Source organism: Rosa chinensis, chromosome 5, assembly GCF_002994745.2.
Source record: "Rosa chinensis cultivar Old Blush chromosome 5, RchiOBHm-V2, whole genome shotgun sequence".
Classification (NCBI taxonomy): Eukaryota; Viridiplantae; Streptophyta; class Magnoliopsida; order Rosales; family Rosaceae; genus Rosa; species Rosa chinensis.
Window position 1 is genome coordinate 16172504 of NC_037092.1, and position 13650 is coordinate 16186153.

At 39.8% G+C, this 13650-nt stretch overlaps 1 protein-coding gene across 1 annotated transcript; it reads right to left on the bottom strand.

The window, feature by feature from the left end:
* Positions 1-7035: 7035 nt before the first annotated feature.
* Positions 7036-9122, bottom strand: LOC112203273 (palmitoyl-monogalactosyldiacylglycerol delta-7 desaturase, chloroplastic). The gene is made up of 5 exons (XM_024344262.2): positions 8835-9122; positions 8587-8727; positions 8235-8378; positions 7795-7901; positions 7036-7420 (listed from the first exon to the last, which is right to left on the bottom strand). The coding sequence occupies exons 1-5, from the start codon at positions 9120-9122 to the stop codon at positions 7147-7149; spliced, it is 954 nt and encodes a 317-aa protein (XP_024200030.1). The 3' UTR covers positions 7036-7146.
* Between the last annotated feature and the right edge of the window lie 4528 nt (positions 9123-13650).

Here is a 13650-nt window from a genome sequence, read left to right on the forward strand (position 1 = left end):
GATCTGAAGTCTTATATGGCAAGTTTCCCACAATTTGGCAGCACTTAAATATAGCGGTGATACGACAGTTAGTTTAAAACTGTGGTATGTATCCATAGTTTTAGAAGCAGAAAGAACGTGTCTACCAACATTCCTCCTAACATTTCCCTCCATTCTCCCATTTCCCTCCCATGCGCAACAAGAGGAGGCAAACTGAAAATTTAAAAAATGGCATTCAGACAACGTGTATGTGAAAAACCATGGTCTGATGCCTTGTACATGCATGCATTAACTAATGACTTATCTAGCCATGTGTCCTAAACCACTACACGTTTTAGACCAAGTTAGAGGAAAAAAATTTAAAAAAAAAGCCCCCAATAACACACGCACTCCATCACTACCAGCCCTAGATACAGGCACACGGCGGCATTCACTCCAAATCTTCACCACCCCAAGATGAGTGCTCTAATTTCGACTTCCCCAGAGCCTCCGGTAGCACAGCAGTATCTTTCCAAAACTCCACCGAGCCCGACTCTCTCCGACACCAAAGCCGTCAACCCTAAATCCACCGCCTCTGAATCCCTCAATCCCAAGTCGCTGGTACCAATCCTTGACTCTCTGGTACCAATCCCCAACTCTCGTGGTAGCATTAACTCTCTTTCCAGAATTCCACTGCTACTCCGACACTCCCTTTCCCAATCCCCGACTCCAAAGCCATTGGCCACGAATCCGCTGCCTCCTAGATCTCTCAGGTACCAATCCCCAACTCCGAGCCCCTTGACCACGACTCCACCACCTCTGAGATCTCTCTGGTACCAATCCCTGAAGCCCTTGACCATGACTCCACCGCCTCCGAAACCTCTTTGGTACCAATCCATGATTTGTCTTCGAATATGATAAATTCTCGTCCTCTCGAATCTGGTAACTTCAATTGGGTGTTTGATTTCGTGTCAAAGTTTGGGCATTTGATTTTGGGTAAAAATTTGGGGGTTTTGAGCTTGGTTTCGGGTTGTCAATGATTTTGGGTATATGATATTATGATTAACATTTTTTGGTATGCAGGAATTGGGTAAGAGTTCAGCAGACTTTGTGCAATTTTGGCTTTTGGGCTTGATTGCAGAAGTGCTTACTGACATCAAATAGTAAGCCTCCTTGTCCCCCATTGCGATTGTTCCTTTGAACTTAATCAAGTATTGTTTTCAAAGGTCTCCAGTTATTGCTATGGCGAGTTCACACAAGAAGTTCACACAAGAAGATTACTACTTCTAGAGTGTAGTTTACAGAAGAAGACATAAACTTACCCAAGGTTGTTCTGAGTTCTGACCGGTTCAAATGGCAGGTACATTCTAATGATTTGTGGGTTCTTACGTTTTAGATGAATTTAGAAAAGGCTGATGAAATTTTGACTTTTTATTCTAATGGGTCATTGAATTTGTAGCTAAATTTGCATATGCAATTGAAAAGTTTAGATTTTTGTACTAATAGGTTATTGAATGTGTAGCTGAATTTTCATATGGGAATGAAAAGTTGATATTTTTATGCTGATGGTAATTGAATTTGTTGGGTTGCAGTGAGGGAGATGTGTATCTATTCAGTGGTTGCATTACATCATGGAAACTACCAAACGGGAAAAACCTCTTTTTTGTGACCTGATGTTGTGTTTAATGGGAAGAAACCGATCAGGTTGTTTCAAATTTGTGTGTGCTTGAATGCTTATATGGTAAAAATAGAGAACATTTGTAATGATCAATTCACAAATCTCTTTTGGGTTAGTTATGCAATGAATATAGGGAGTTTGTGGTATATGATTTTCATTTTGTATTCCTGCACTCGAAGCCACTAGTTTGTGGTTTTTATCTTGTTCATTTGTTCAATAAAACCTCTTCCTTCAATGTGGAACATGACCACTGCACTCTTTTATTTATTTATTTATTTTTTGGTAACTTTGTGCTATGTCAACTTGTGGAATTTGTTCCCACACTGAGGACATTTGCTTAAACATGAAAGATAAATTTAGAATCCCACCGCTAAGGGTTTTCTTCTTTAGCTTTTAATGACGGCACCTCGTCTAAGCTTTTTGCATTGAAATTGGTCCAAAGATGCCGCAACGTTAGGATGAATTTGCAGCTTGCTTATTGCACTCGACCAATTTGTCATATATACTTATTTGTATCTTGATAGATTGCACCCCAAAATCCTATACTTGTCATCTTTTGGTATTAAGCCTTGGATCGTGTTTTGGTTATTTTGGCCTTCTGCAAATGTAAAGACCTGTGCATCAAGTTTGTCTTGGAATTGGTTGCTTCAAAGTTTGTATTTAACAAAATTGTTTGTTGTGCAGGTATAAGCAGGAGTAGTTAATTGTAGTCATTTAAGGGTGAGATTCTTCTCCAAGTGCCAGTTATGGTTTCATCTTGTTTCCAGACGTAATTAAGGTGTACAGTCTGCTGCATAATTTTTCTATATACCTTGATTTTGTTCTTAAATCATTTGAGTTATGATTGTGCAGGTTTGACGAGACTACAGTCTCTCAATGTTGGATATTGTAAATGCATCACAGATTCAGACTTAAAAAGGCCATCTCAGGTGCATTTTGGTGTAGGTCATTGTCTTTTTGTGTAATAACCATGGTCATGTTGTTGAGGTTTGGAACTCCTTTTGTTTGCACAGTTTTCTTCTATCTAATTTTATAGATCTGTTTTTGACTCTTTTGCATTTTTCTTTCTTCTCTTATCCCTGTCTTTGGCTACTAGTTTTTGTTGTAAATTGTGAATCATATGAATATGTATCACAAATCAAATAAATAAAATAAGTTAGGATTTCTTCTATACTTGTGCAATATATATAGTTTGTTGTAAGTTCCATACTTCTACATCTGTTTTCACCTATCTTCTGCATTTTTAGTTTTGTATCCGTTTTGGTCTAGTTACATTCATATATCTCAGCTCTCAAATTTTTTGATTGCAGACATGGTGGTTGTGGCACACATTATGAATGCGACCTTGGTCATTCCTCAATTGGATAAACGTTCATTCTGGCATGACTCAAGGTTGTTACAATTGCTCCATTTCCTTCTAAAGGTGTTTTGAGTGCTTTAGTTTATTGAGCATTAACATGAGAAATCTCCCGTGGCTCATAAGTATACCAATCTCTATATCCATTATAGGAAAAATAAATATCGATTTGCTTGCTGCTGAAAATATGCTCTCTTGAAAATCTATAATTAATTTTTTTCGTGTAGTGAATATCTAATACAACCTTCACCAGCTAGACACTATTGCTAGACTCTTTTTCATCTGCTCATGCCTTCAAAGAACTGCTGATGCTTCTTAGTTGCAGTAGTGTTGATTTTTGTCAAACAAGAGAGCTTGATTGGTTTCTTGCATAACTGATTGTTGTGATTAATTTTCTGTGCAGATATCTATCTGAGTTACTTGGGAAGTTTACACTCTCAGGTTGTTGAACCAAGGTCAGTTTCAAACTTTCGATTCAAGCTTGTGAACATTATCTAAAGTTCTTTTATGTGATCCATTGTCCCGTGCACCTTATTATTTAGCATGCCTATAGTTAGAGCCAGCATATCCTGATTTCTACAAGATAGGATTTGTTAGAAGTATGAGAGCTTATGGAATTGCGTTTAAAGAAGACCAAAATGAGTTTGAAGTTTTTTAACCTTGTTTATACAATATCATTGTTAAAATTTGGATATTGTTTGATCGATTTGTTTGGAAAATGAGTCATTTATTGTGTATATTGCTAACAATGGTCACAAATTTATTTGCAGGAAAGTGTACACAAATATAAAGGAAGAGGATATGGCATATTGAAGTAATGCTCGGGGTATTCCTTTCTGAACTGTGAATTTTGTTTCTCATTTGTTCTTGGTATCAAGTTTTCTTGAGGTGGTAGACCTTGATAACAATATTATCTTTCATTGTTTTGTTTTCGTTCAAGCAAATAGCATTAAATTATATAAGAATGCAAACACTTACATATGAAATCTTCCTTCTTTTTTTTTTTTTGAGTTTTAGTGTTTTACATTTCCCACCATGGCACGTAACGTTATCTTTGTTCCCTTTGTATGTGGTAGGAAGAGACGGATAGTGGGCTCGAGATTGCTGTCTATTTTGTACCTTTATGCAGTCTGCATATCTAGAGGAGTTTGAAGAAGAATTTAAGGGTATTAACCAAGAGCAGATCTGCAGACTTCACAAAATGCTCGCTCCTTATCTTCTTTCAAGTATAAATGCAAAACTCTATTAAGCATATGTAAATGTGCACCGTTTCAGAGTATGTAAATGTTCAACGTTTCTTAAGATTGAATGTGAAATTTAGCAAGCAAACAAAACCGCAGCATTGGTTAGGGTACCTCGCTAGTAATAGCTATTTATTATGAGAAAATTACTGTTTATTTGGTCAATTTTTGGTTTCAGCTTAATTTGAATCTTACCATTACCGAATCAAACAACAGTAGGAAAAATGAAAAATATGTCGTCTGATGAGGATTATAGGGTGGAATCAAACAAAATTTCTACAATTCAGACGACGGTTCTTACTGATATCATTGTTGGATACACACACAGACAACAAGTAAGCAAAAACCATCGTCTCAAATGTCACAAGACAACGGTTAGAGTTATATTTGTCGTGTGAAAGCGCACGCACTGAATTTTTAAGTCATCACACCACATTTTATGCTGGAAGAACTGTCGTGTGTATACAATTTACACGTCGTCTTAAAAATAAAAACCGTGGTATGAGTAGAAGTCACACAACGCTAGAATCCTACAAACCGTGGTATGAGTAGAAGTCACACCACGCTGGAATCCTAAAAACTGTGGTATGAGTAGAAGTCACACCACGACATATTTCTGTCGACAACTTGTCGACAGCATGTCGGCAGATCTGCCGGTCTATCAGACGACGAATTTAGCTGCAAACCGTCGACCCAATGATCGGTATACCACGGTTGAAAACCGTCGTCTGACAGCGTTTCATCAGACGACGCCTCGATAGACCACGGAAATGCAAAACGTGAGACGACAGTTTTAAACCGTCGTGTGAAGCCTTTTGTGTAGTAGTGTGAGCTGCCTTTGTGCTACCTTGCTGAGACTCATCCTTGCGGATGTAGGTAAAAGCCTCAGTGAGGGAAGGAGGCTCTTGCCGACGCAATAACTCTCCCTTGGCATTGTCATGTCTAGCATCTAATCCATTCAGAAACTAGTGCACATGCTCCAACTCCTTCTCCTTTTGGTACCAAGTAATATCCTCAGCATTTTTCAATTTGTTTGGTCGTCGTTGATCAATCTCAGCTCAAATGTTTTTAAGTTGGGTGTAGAACACTGAAATTGCTGCCCATCCTGCTTCATCCTTGTTGCCTTGCACAACAATTCATAGATCTGGGAAAAATTAGATTCATTCAGATAGAGATCATTGAGCGTCTTCCAAACTTCTGCAGCAGTATCACACCCAATGATCAATTGGATCACCTCGTCAGTCATGGCCTTGTACAAAATTGACAATACAAGTCCATCAGCATCTTCCCACTTGACATACTCTTCACTTTCCTCATTCGCCGGTGCCTTAATGGTACCGGTGACATGACCCATCTTATGGATTCCACGAAGGTGAGCGGAAATCATCTTCTTCCATGTCCTATAATTCCCAGGTCCATTCAGTTTTGCTCCTTCGAATGAACCTGATGAAGAATCTGGGTTTTGAACTGAGACTTCAACTTTTTGAATACCGAAATTGTTGGTATTCCCTCCCTATAGAAGTGGAGCATCAGGGCCAACCATTGGAATACTGACGAAAAAATAATATGCAACGGAATTGAGACAGAAGGTATGTTTGACAAGTCGAGAGGGTATTAATCGACTAGTCAAGAAGTAGCAGTACTTCCTAAGTAAAAAGAAAAGAAGACTTATACTTGGGTGTTGCCTATCGCGCAACCTTTCGGTAACTCCTTTTAATGTGACCAGATAAGGAGGATTGAGATTTTGGTGGAGTAATGCTCACTTTTCAACCTTTCGGTTACCTTTCTCTTATTCGATCCTTGGCCTCGACATCGCATTAATTGGATGGACCTAGTGGTGTTGGGTGAGTAAGCTCGACCTTATAAGGATAAAATTCACCTTCTAAAAGATAGAGAAAAATCCTAACCTCCGAATTAGAGGAAGGAACAATCTTACCCCAAAGTGTGAGGAAAGAAGAATGAAGGAAAAACAAAGAGACAAAGTCCTCTCGGATCTTCGCTCGGATACCAAGTCAAAATATGAAATGGAAAGGAAGAGATATTTGTGAATGATGAATTTCCTCATATTGATTCAATGGTGTAAATGGGGTTATATATACAAGCCCTACACTACTACATTACACATCTTGATCTCCAAGTAAACTTGTTCTCCAAGTGTACTTGTCCTCCAAGTTTCCTTCTTCAACAAGATTATATGCAAGCAAACTAGTTCTACACAACATGACTCACAAGTCAACAATAACTGCCTCCAAAAAGGGTCATTCAACCCTATCATAGGTTTTTCTCAAGTCAAGTTTCAAAGTTGTACCTCTTCTTACCACTCATTCTTTTCAAATTAAAAATGTGAAATCTCAAACACAACCAAAGAATTTCTATCAAACGATCCATATTACTTTTGTTTATTAAACTTAAATTGTGTTGCTACCTATTTTATTTTCATAATTTTTTTTTCAGTAACGTCTTAGCTAGCTGGAAAATTCTACAATATGTTAACGTATGATATGCATACAATTGCCTTAAAAATGGTAAAATGAGTCCTCAAAATAGTAATATTAGTCCTCAAAGTAGTAACATGAGTCCTCAAAGTGGTAAATTTTCTTAGTTAGCATCACAAAACGAACACAAAACATGAGGATGAGCTTTATTCACATATGACATGCATAATTTTTTTTTTCCAGCAGCTTCACGTTTTACATGATCTGCATAATAATTTTCCCACAAGTATAACAATGCTCTCACCAGAGAAACAATGATTTCACCAAAATTATTGTTGACCGAGTTACATCACAAAGAACAAGGCAAACAAATAGATAAACACCCAATCTCGATCTCATGGTATATATATAGCTTAACAATCCACAACTACTTTGATTTTTTAACTGTAAATAGTACTTATATACAGATCCATCCCATCATGATCTTAGTTTTTTTAAGTTTGCCATTTTAGATTTTGTTTCAAGCTGCTGCTGCTTTTCCTCATAGATCATCTTGTTGCTTAAAGCTTTTTGTTTCTTCTGAGTCTCAGTTGGAAGCTTCACTTCTGTTGCCAAACCCACAAGTTCGAGAAATCTTATGACATACCAAGTAACATCAATTTGCCACCACTCCAAGCTGTGTCGAGCTGAGTGCTGAAAAGCATGGTGATTATTATGCCAGCCTTCTCCATGTGCCAGCAATCCAATCAACCTGTGGATAAATAACATTTGCCTCATTCTATATGTGTGTGTGTGTATTTCATTCAAATAAAAATGCTAGAGTGAATATAAGTTTAATATAAACAAGATCTTTAAATGTTATTTTGAAAGGTTAGCCAGGCTACTGAGAAAAGAAGTTTTAGGCATCTATCACAAAACTAATTTGCAATAGACAAAGGTATCTGAGATCAATCTATTATTTTATTTTGCAAGGTTAGCCAGGCTACCATGAAAAAAAATTAGACATCTATCACAAAACTGATTTGTAACAGATAGAGGAGTCCGATCGAGGTAGAGCTGATATGTTTTCCAATTAATGCCTAGATTTTCCAATGATATTCTATATATACTCCAACAAAATCTTACCAGTTGTTTCTAGATAAATCACCAGTTTCCCATACTTGTTGTCCCCATGTATGGCAAATTGAATTTATTCCAAATGTAGCATGGAGAAAAAGTACTGTCCTCACTCCCTACAAAAGAAAGAACCTAGAGCAAATTAATTGAAATGTAAAAGTCTCCTAAAAAAACAATTGATATATAAAAGGGGAATTTGATAGTAAACGGAAAAACAAACAATAATTTACTTTATCGATAAATCGATCATTCAAAGGCTGAAATTAACCACCAAGATTTTTTTTTTTTTTTGCTGGCAGCAAGTCCCAAGAGCTACTACCGAGGTCAGAAAATGAATTAAAATAAATTGGAGGTGATTGTTTACAATTAATAAAAGAAAATCTTTTAGTGACAGTAGCAAATTCGATACTAACAAGAAGACAATATATAAGAGCAGTTGTATGTTTTACCATTCCCCAAACCAAAAAGGGCATTCCCCCTAGAAAATACAATGGAACTCCCAGAGCAGTATAATGAAGAGGGTATGTATAATGGAGAAACATATAGTATGGTTGTCTTTTCAAATCTCCAACATTCTTTAGTCGTGGCTCATACTGCAAAAAGAATTAGAATTTGTAAGCTCAACATAACTGAATTTCCATTATATTGGCATATATATTTTGGTTCCAGGATTCCAGATTTTCCTCTAATCGATTTTGTGTGTGTTAATCTTGTGCTTATATCTAGAATATCCAAGAGATTAGTAGAGAAGAGGTCTAGGATTGGGACTCCACCAAAAGGGGAGAGGGAGAGAATTTTTACATTTCCGTTTCGACCACGGTAATCGACTGTCCAACCAACATGACTAAACCAGAATCCTTTCACTGGGCTATGAGGGTCTTTCACTGTGTCTGTATATTGATGGTGGGCTCTGTGTACGCTTACCCAATCAAGTGGGCTTCTCTGCAAACCGAAAACATGTTACCGAAGAACAAAAACATAGAAGTTAAAACTCATCATCTCATTAATCTTTTTTAGAGTGATTGATCAGATTAATTTCAGACACATACCTGAAGTGATAGAACCCCACAATAGGCAAAGAAGTACTCCAGCCATCTGGGAAGCTTGAAGCTTCTGTGGGAAAGATTCCTATGAAACGAAAGGGTTACGCCGACACCTGAAACAAAGTAGAGAGCAATGGCCAGCCAAAATGCAGTCCAGGTGAAGTAAAACGGCGCAAAAAGAGAGAGGAAGTGCAAGCAGACGAGGCTAGTGAAAGTGCCTATGTCCACGAAGTTCCATTCCCTCCCCCAAAACTCCACTCGCCATATCACCAGCCAATGATCCCAATCAAGCATTTTTACAACAGCTTGATCTGCTTGGTTCTAAATCTTTATCTATATACGTATGAGATCAATGAGGAGAAACAACACACTACGTAATGAGAATATTGCATGGGTTAAGTGTGTTTGTGTGTCAGCTCTATATAGGGGTGGTGGAAAGGCTGGTTGCAACTTGCAACTCGTTATTTATTACGTTGGTAGTTGAGGAACTCAACCACTTTTGCTCTCACAAAATCATAATCAACCCAAAAGGCATGAATTTGAGATTTGATACGCAGGGAAAATCGCAAGCTCCAGAAGAGTCCTCAACTACCTTTGCTTCCACAAAATCATAATTAACCAAAAAAGCATAAATTTGAGACGCAGGGAAAATCTCAAGCTTTCACCCATTAAAGGAAGGAGAGGTAAAACATATTCTTACTCCTTCCGACATGCGGGAGTTAACAGTATCATTTTGTTGAAGGAAAATCAAGTTTAGTGTGCCTTATCAAACTAGGAATAGGAATAGGAGAGAAGGTTCTAGATTTCCCAATCCTACACGGATTGGTATTCCTTGTAACATTAGATTATGCACTTTGTAATCCCTATATATAGGGCTCCTATTCTCTATAATGATACACAATTCTCTCATCAATCTCTCTCAATACCAATATACTTAAACACGTTATCAGCACGACTCTAGCCACAAAGCAAAAACCAAAATCTGCCGAAGCCACCTAGCCCGAGCTAGCCCTACCACATCGCAGCAGCCCCTGCTGCCCTGCGCGCTGCACCTACAGCCACACGCCCCTGCGTCGCTGCCCTGCAGCCCCGCGCCCCTGCGCACGCTGCTGCTTGTCCACACGCCCGCGCGTCTGCAGCCCTGCATCACTACCCCTGCATCTCGGTCGTGCCCCTGCTGCCCCTACAGCGCACCTACATCAGCAGCTCCTTTTCTCACCTACTGCAACTTGTTGCCGCTACAATATCACTGCAGCCCCAATCCGACACCGCTGCAAACCTTCGCTCCATCACGCCTGCATCGACACGCGCGTGATTCAAAACCAACAAGTAAGTATCCAATAGCGTAAGTTTTAAAGTTCCTAAATTGAAATTCTTTCTTTTTCTCGGGGACTTAAAAACCTCCCTTCTTCTTCATCCCACCTTTCATAGAACGTGGGTTCGATTCAATGCGGAATCGTGGGGATTCACGCAATTAACGAACTAAGAGCGTTCGTAAGACTTCGGACTAAGAGCGTCCGCAAGCATCGATTTATGACCTTATAAACATCATTGTTTCGGTCTAATCCAATTTTCTTGGAAATCGATTTCTTGGTAGCATAGCTCGGAAATCTTAATATTTAGTTGTCGTGGAAGTTTTAACTCCGAAACTAATATATTTCTTCTTCTTATTTCAGGATGTCGAAACTTGACTTTCCTGCACTTACCTCAACTGGCTCGGAATATCATAGTTGGGCCACGGATGTTGAGCACCACCTCACTTCAAAAGGGATCCTACCCTTAATTCAAGCTCCTAATCCTACTCTCATATTTGAGCGTACGGCTACGAACAATGCCACCGCCCTCATCTTGATGAGGCGCCACATGGATAAATCACTCCGACTGGAGTACATGGCAATCAAGGATGCTAGAGAATTATGGGTCGCGCTAGAAGAGCGATTTGGTAATATCAAGGATACCCTCCTCCCTGACTTGAAAGTTCAATGGGGCAATCTACGATTCGCCGACTTCAAGTCTGTAGCTGAATATAATTCAGAAGTTCTACGCCTCAAAACCATGTTGGGGTTCTATGGACAACCCGTCACAGAGCAAGAACTAATTGAGAAAACTCTCTCCACCTTCCCCGTCTCAGCAATTTTGCTCTCAAAGCAATATCGAACGGAATTTGATACTAGACGGATCACGAGATTTCATTAGCTCATTACTATTATGTCTGTAGCTGAAAAGCATGATAATATCCTCGTGAAGAATTATAATTCAAGGCCTATCGGAACTAAGAGCGTTCATGAGGCGAATTATAATAATGCACCCAAAGGAGGGCGCAAGGAGCGGAACCCTAAGAATAAGGGACACAACGGACGTTCTGGTCCATATAACCGCCCTACAAAGGAAGGTACTCGTCAGAATGAAGGACGATCACGTGGCAATACGTGGCAACGTGGGAGAGGAGGCCGTGGGGCTCCAGGACATGGAGAAACCACCCAGGGCCGTGGGAATGGCGCCAACTCCTATGGGGGACGCCACCCAAGTGCAAACAATGCACCTCAATTAAAGGGAGGAAATCACAATGACATGTGTCATCGATGTGGATCTAGTGAGCACTGGTTCAAACAATGCAACGCAAGCAAACAATTGGCTGCGCATTATAAGGCATTTAGAGACTTCAGAGAGCATGAAGCCAATTTTGCCGAAAATATAGAAGAAGATGGTGATGATGCCGACGTCAATCTCACCATAGCGGACTTCAAATCTGACAAAGAATTGCACAAAGATGCTGCAGATTTTGATTAGTATAGTCCTTTACTTTTCCAAGAATTATGTAATGGCAATTATGCCCTAAATCAATAAAATGACTTATTGTATTCATTTTTTCCCTCTAGGCGTACTCAAGAGTACTTGTGATGTCTAGGCAAGGTTTGATCTGAGAGAACGGTTTTAAAAAGTGAGCAACGCTCCACCAAAATCTCGCCTTACCTTACCTGGTCACAACCAAATTGAAATTACCGAACGGATTAAGTGACTACGATTCGTCTACTATTTGATTTTATATTGGATTAGATTTTAGTCAAGAAATTTTGATGTAATCATTGGCTATCATTAATAAAGTATCGACTTATTTTATTCAAATGTCTTGGACATATTCTAAATTCGAACTTTATTATTTTTCAGTATGTTTCCCGGAGAGCTCGAATGCCTCGTGGATAGTGCCACTACACATACCATCCTTCGAAACAGGCAGCTATTCCTATGGATGGCGCCTACTCGATCTTCTGTGACTACGATGGCTGGACCATCTCAATTGATTCATGGTCGAGGACCAGCTCAATTTATGTTGCCTAATGGCACTACTTTGAATGTCACCGAAGCTCTTTATGCTCCTAGGGCAGGAAGAACCCTATTGAGCTTCAAAGATATAAGAGCCAATGGTTTTCATGTGGAAACACATTGTGAGAATGGACAAGAGTTCCTTTGCATCACCTCTAATGACTACGGACATAAACGAGTCTTAGAGAAACTTATGTGTCGCTCTAGTGGGTTGTATGCAACCACTATTCGAGTCATTGAATCCAACCATGTCATGAGAGATGATTTATGGGATTCCGACACATATAGGCTTTGGCACGACCGTTTGGGACACCCAGGTCGTGACATGATGATCCGTATATTAAAGACTTCACACGGACATCCCTTTTTCAGAACGAAAGGAAGTAAAAATCGAAATTTGGATCAAGGAAGAGCACCTGCGCCTCACGGCGCCTTCCCCCTTCAAGTCCGGCCACCACTAGCCGGCGCCGCCATCCCCCTGCGGCTCCAGGGTGGCTTTGACGCCACCCCTGCTCCCCTGACTCCAATTTCTGCTTCTAAAGTCAAAAGTGACTTCATGGCTCAACCAAAATCCTCATTGGTTATTTCTAAAGCCCATTATTCGTTCTGCAAAGCCTGCTCTTTAGCAAAGTTAGGATCGAGACCATCCTATGCAAAGGACACCAAAGAAAATATACCATTCTTGCAAAGAATCCAAGGTGATATTTGTGGACCTATTCAACCATCATGCGGACCATTTCGATATTTTATGGTATTGGTTGATGCATCGACACGCTGGTCACATGTCATGTTATTGTCCACCAGGAACGCTGCATTTGCTAAACTCCTAGCACAAATAATTAAGTTAAGGGCTCACCACCCTGATCATCCTATTAAGTCTATAAGATTAGACAATGCTGGAGAGTTTACATCAAAGACTTTTGATGATTATTGCATGTCCATTGGGATTGATGTTGAACATCCTGTTCCTCATGTTCACACCCAAAATGGTCTCGCAGAAGCCGCCATTAAACGACTACAAATGGTCGCTAGGGCATTGGTCATGCGCACCAATCTCCCTATTTCTGCTTGGGGCTATGCAATATTGCATGCAGCTGTGCTTATTCGTCTGAGGCCCACTGCTACTCAATCCTTTTCTGCGTCCCAGATGGTGACTGGGTATGAGCCTAATGTCTCACACTTACGCATATTTGGGTGCGCAGTTTATGTGCCAATTGCGCCTCCACAGCGCACCAAAATGGGTCCTCAAAGACGATTAGGCATTTATGTTGGATATGATTCTCCAACGATTATCCGCTACATAGAACCCTTGACAGGCGATCTCTTTACCGCAAGATTTGCGGATTGTCACTTCGATGAGACAGTCTTCCCATCGTTAGGGGGAGATAAGAACATCAATGTTCAACAGGAACGACCGGAATTGTCGTGGTCTGTCCCCACTCTGTCTCATCTTGATCCCCGAACTGCACAGTCTGAAATTGAAGTGCGGAGAATTCTC

What these genes read in the sequence shown, in the direction of transcription:
- LOC112203273 (XM_024344262.2), bottom strand. Translation starts at nt 9,122, where the DNA reads ATGCTTGATTGGGATCATTGGCTGGTGATATGGCGAGTGGAGTTTTGG. An exon ending in ACCGTGGTCGAAACGGAAAT is followed by an intron (nt 8,379 to 8,586) that starts GTAAAAATTCTC and finishes TTCTTTTTGCAG; the next exon opens with TATGAGCCACGACTAAAGAA. An exon ending in GATTTATCTAGAAACAACTG is followed by an intron (nt 7,421 to 7,794) that starts GTAAGATTTTGT and finishes ATTTATCCACAG; the next exon opens with GTTGATTGGATTGCTGGCAC.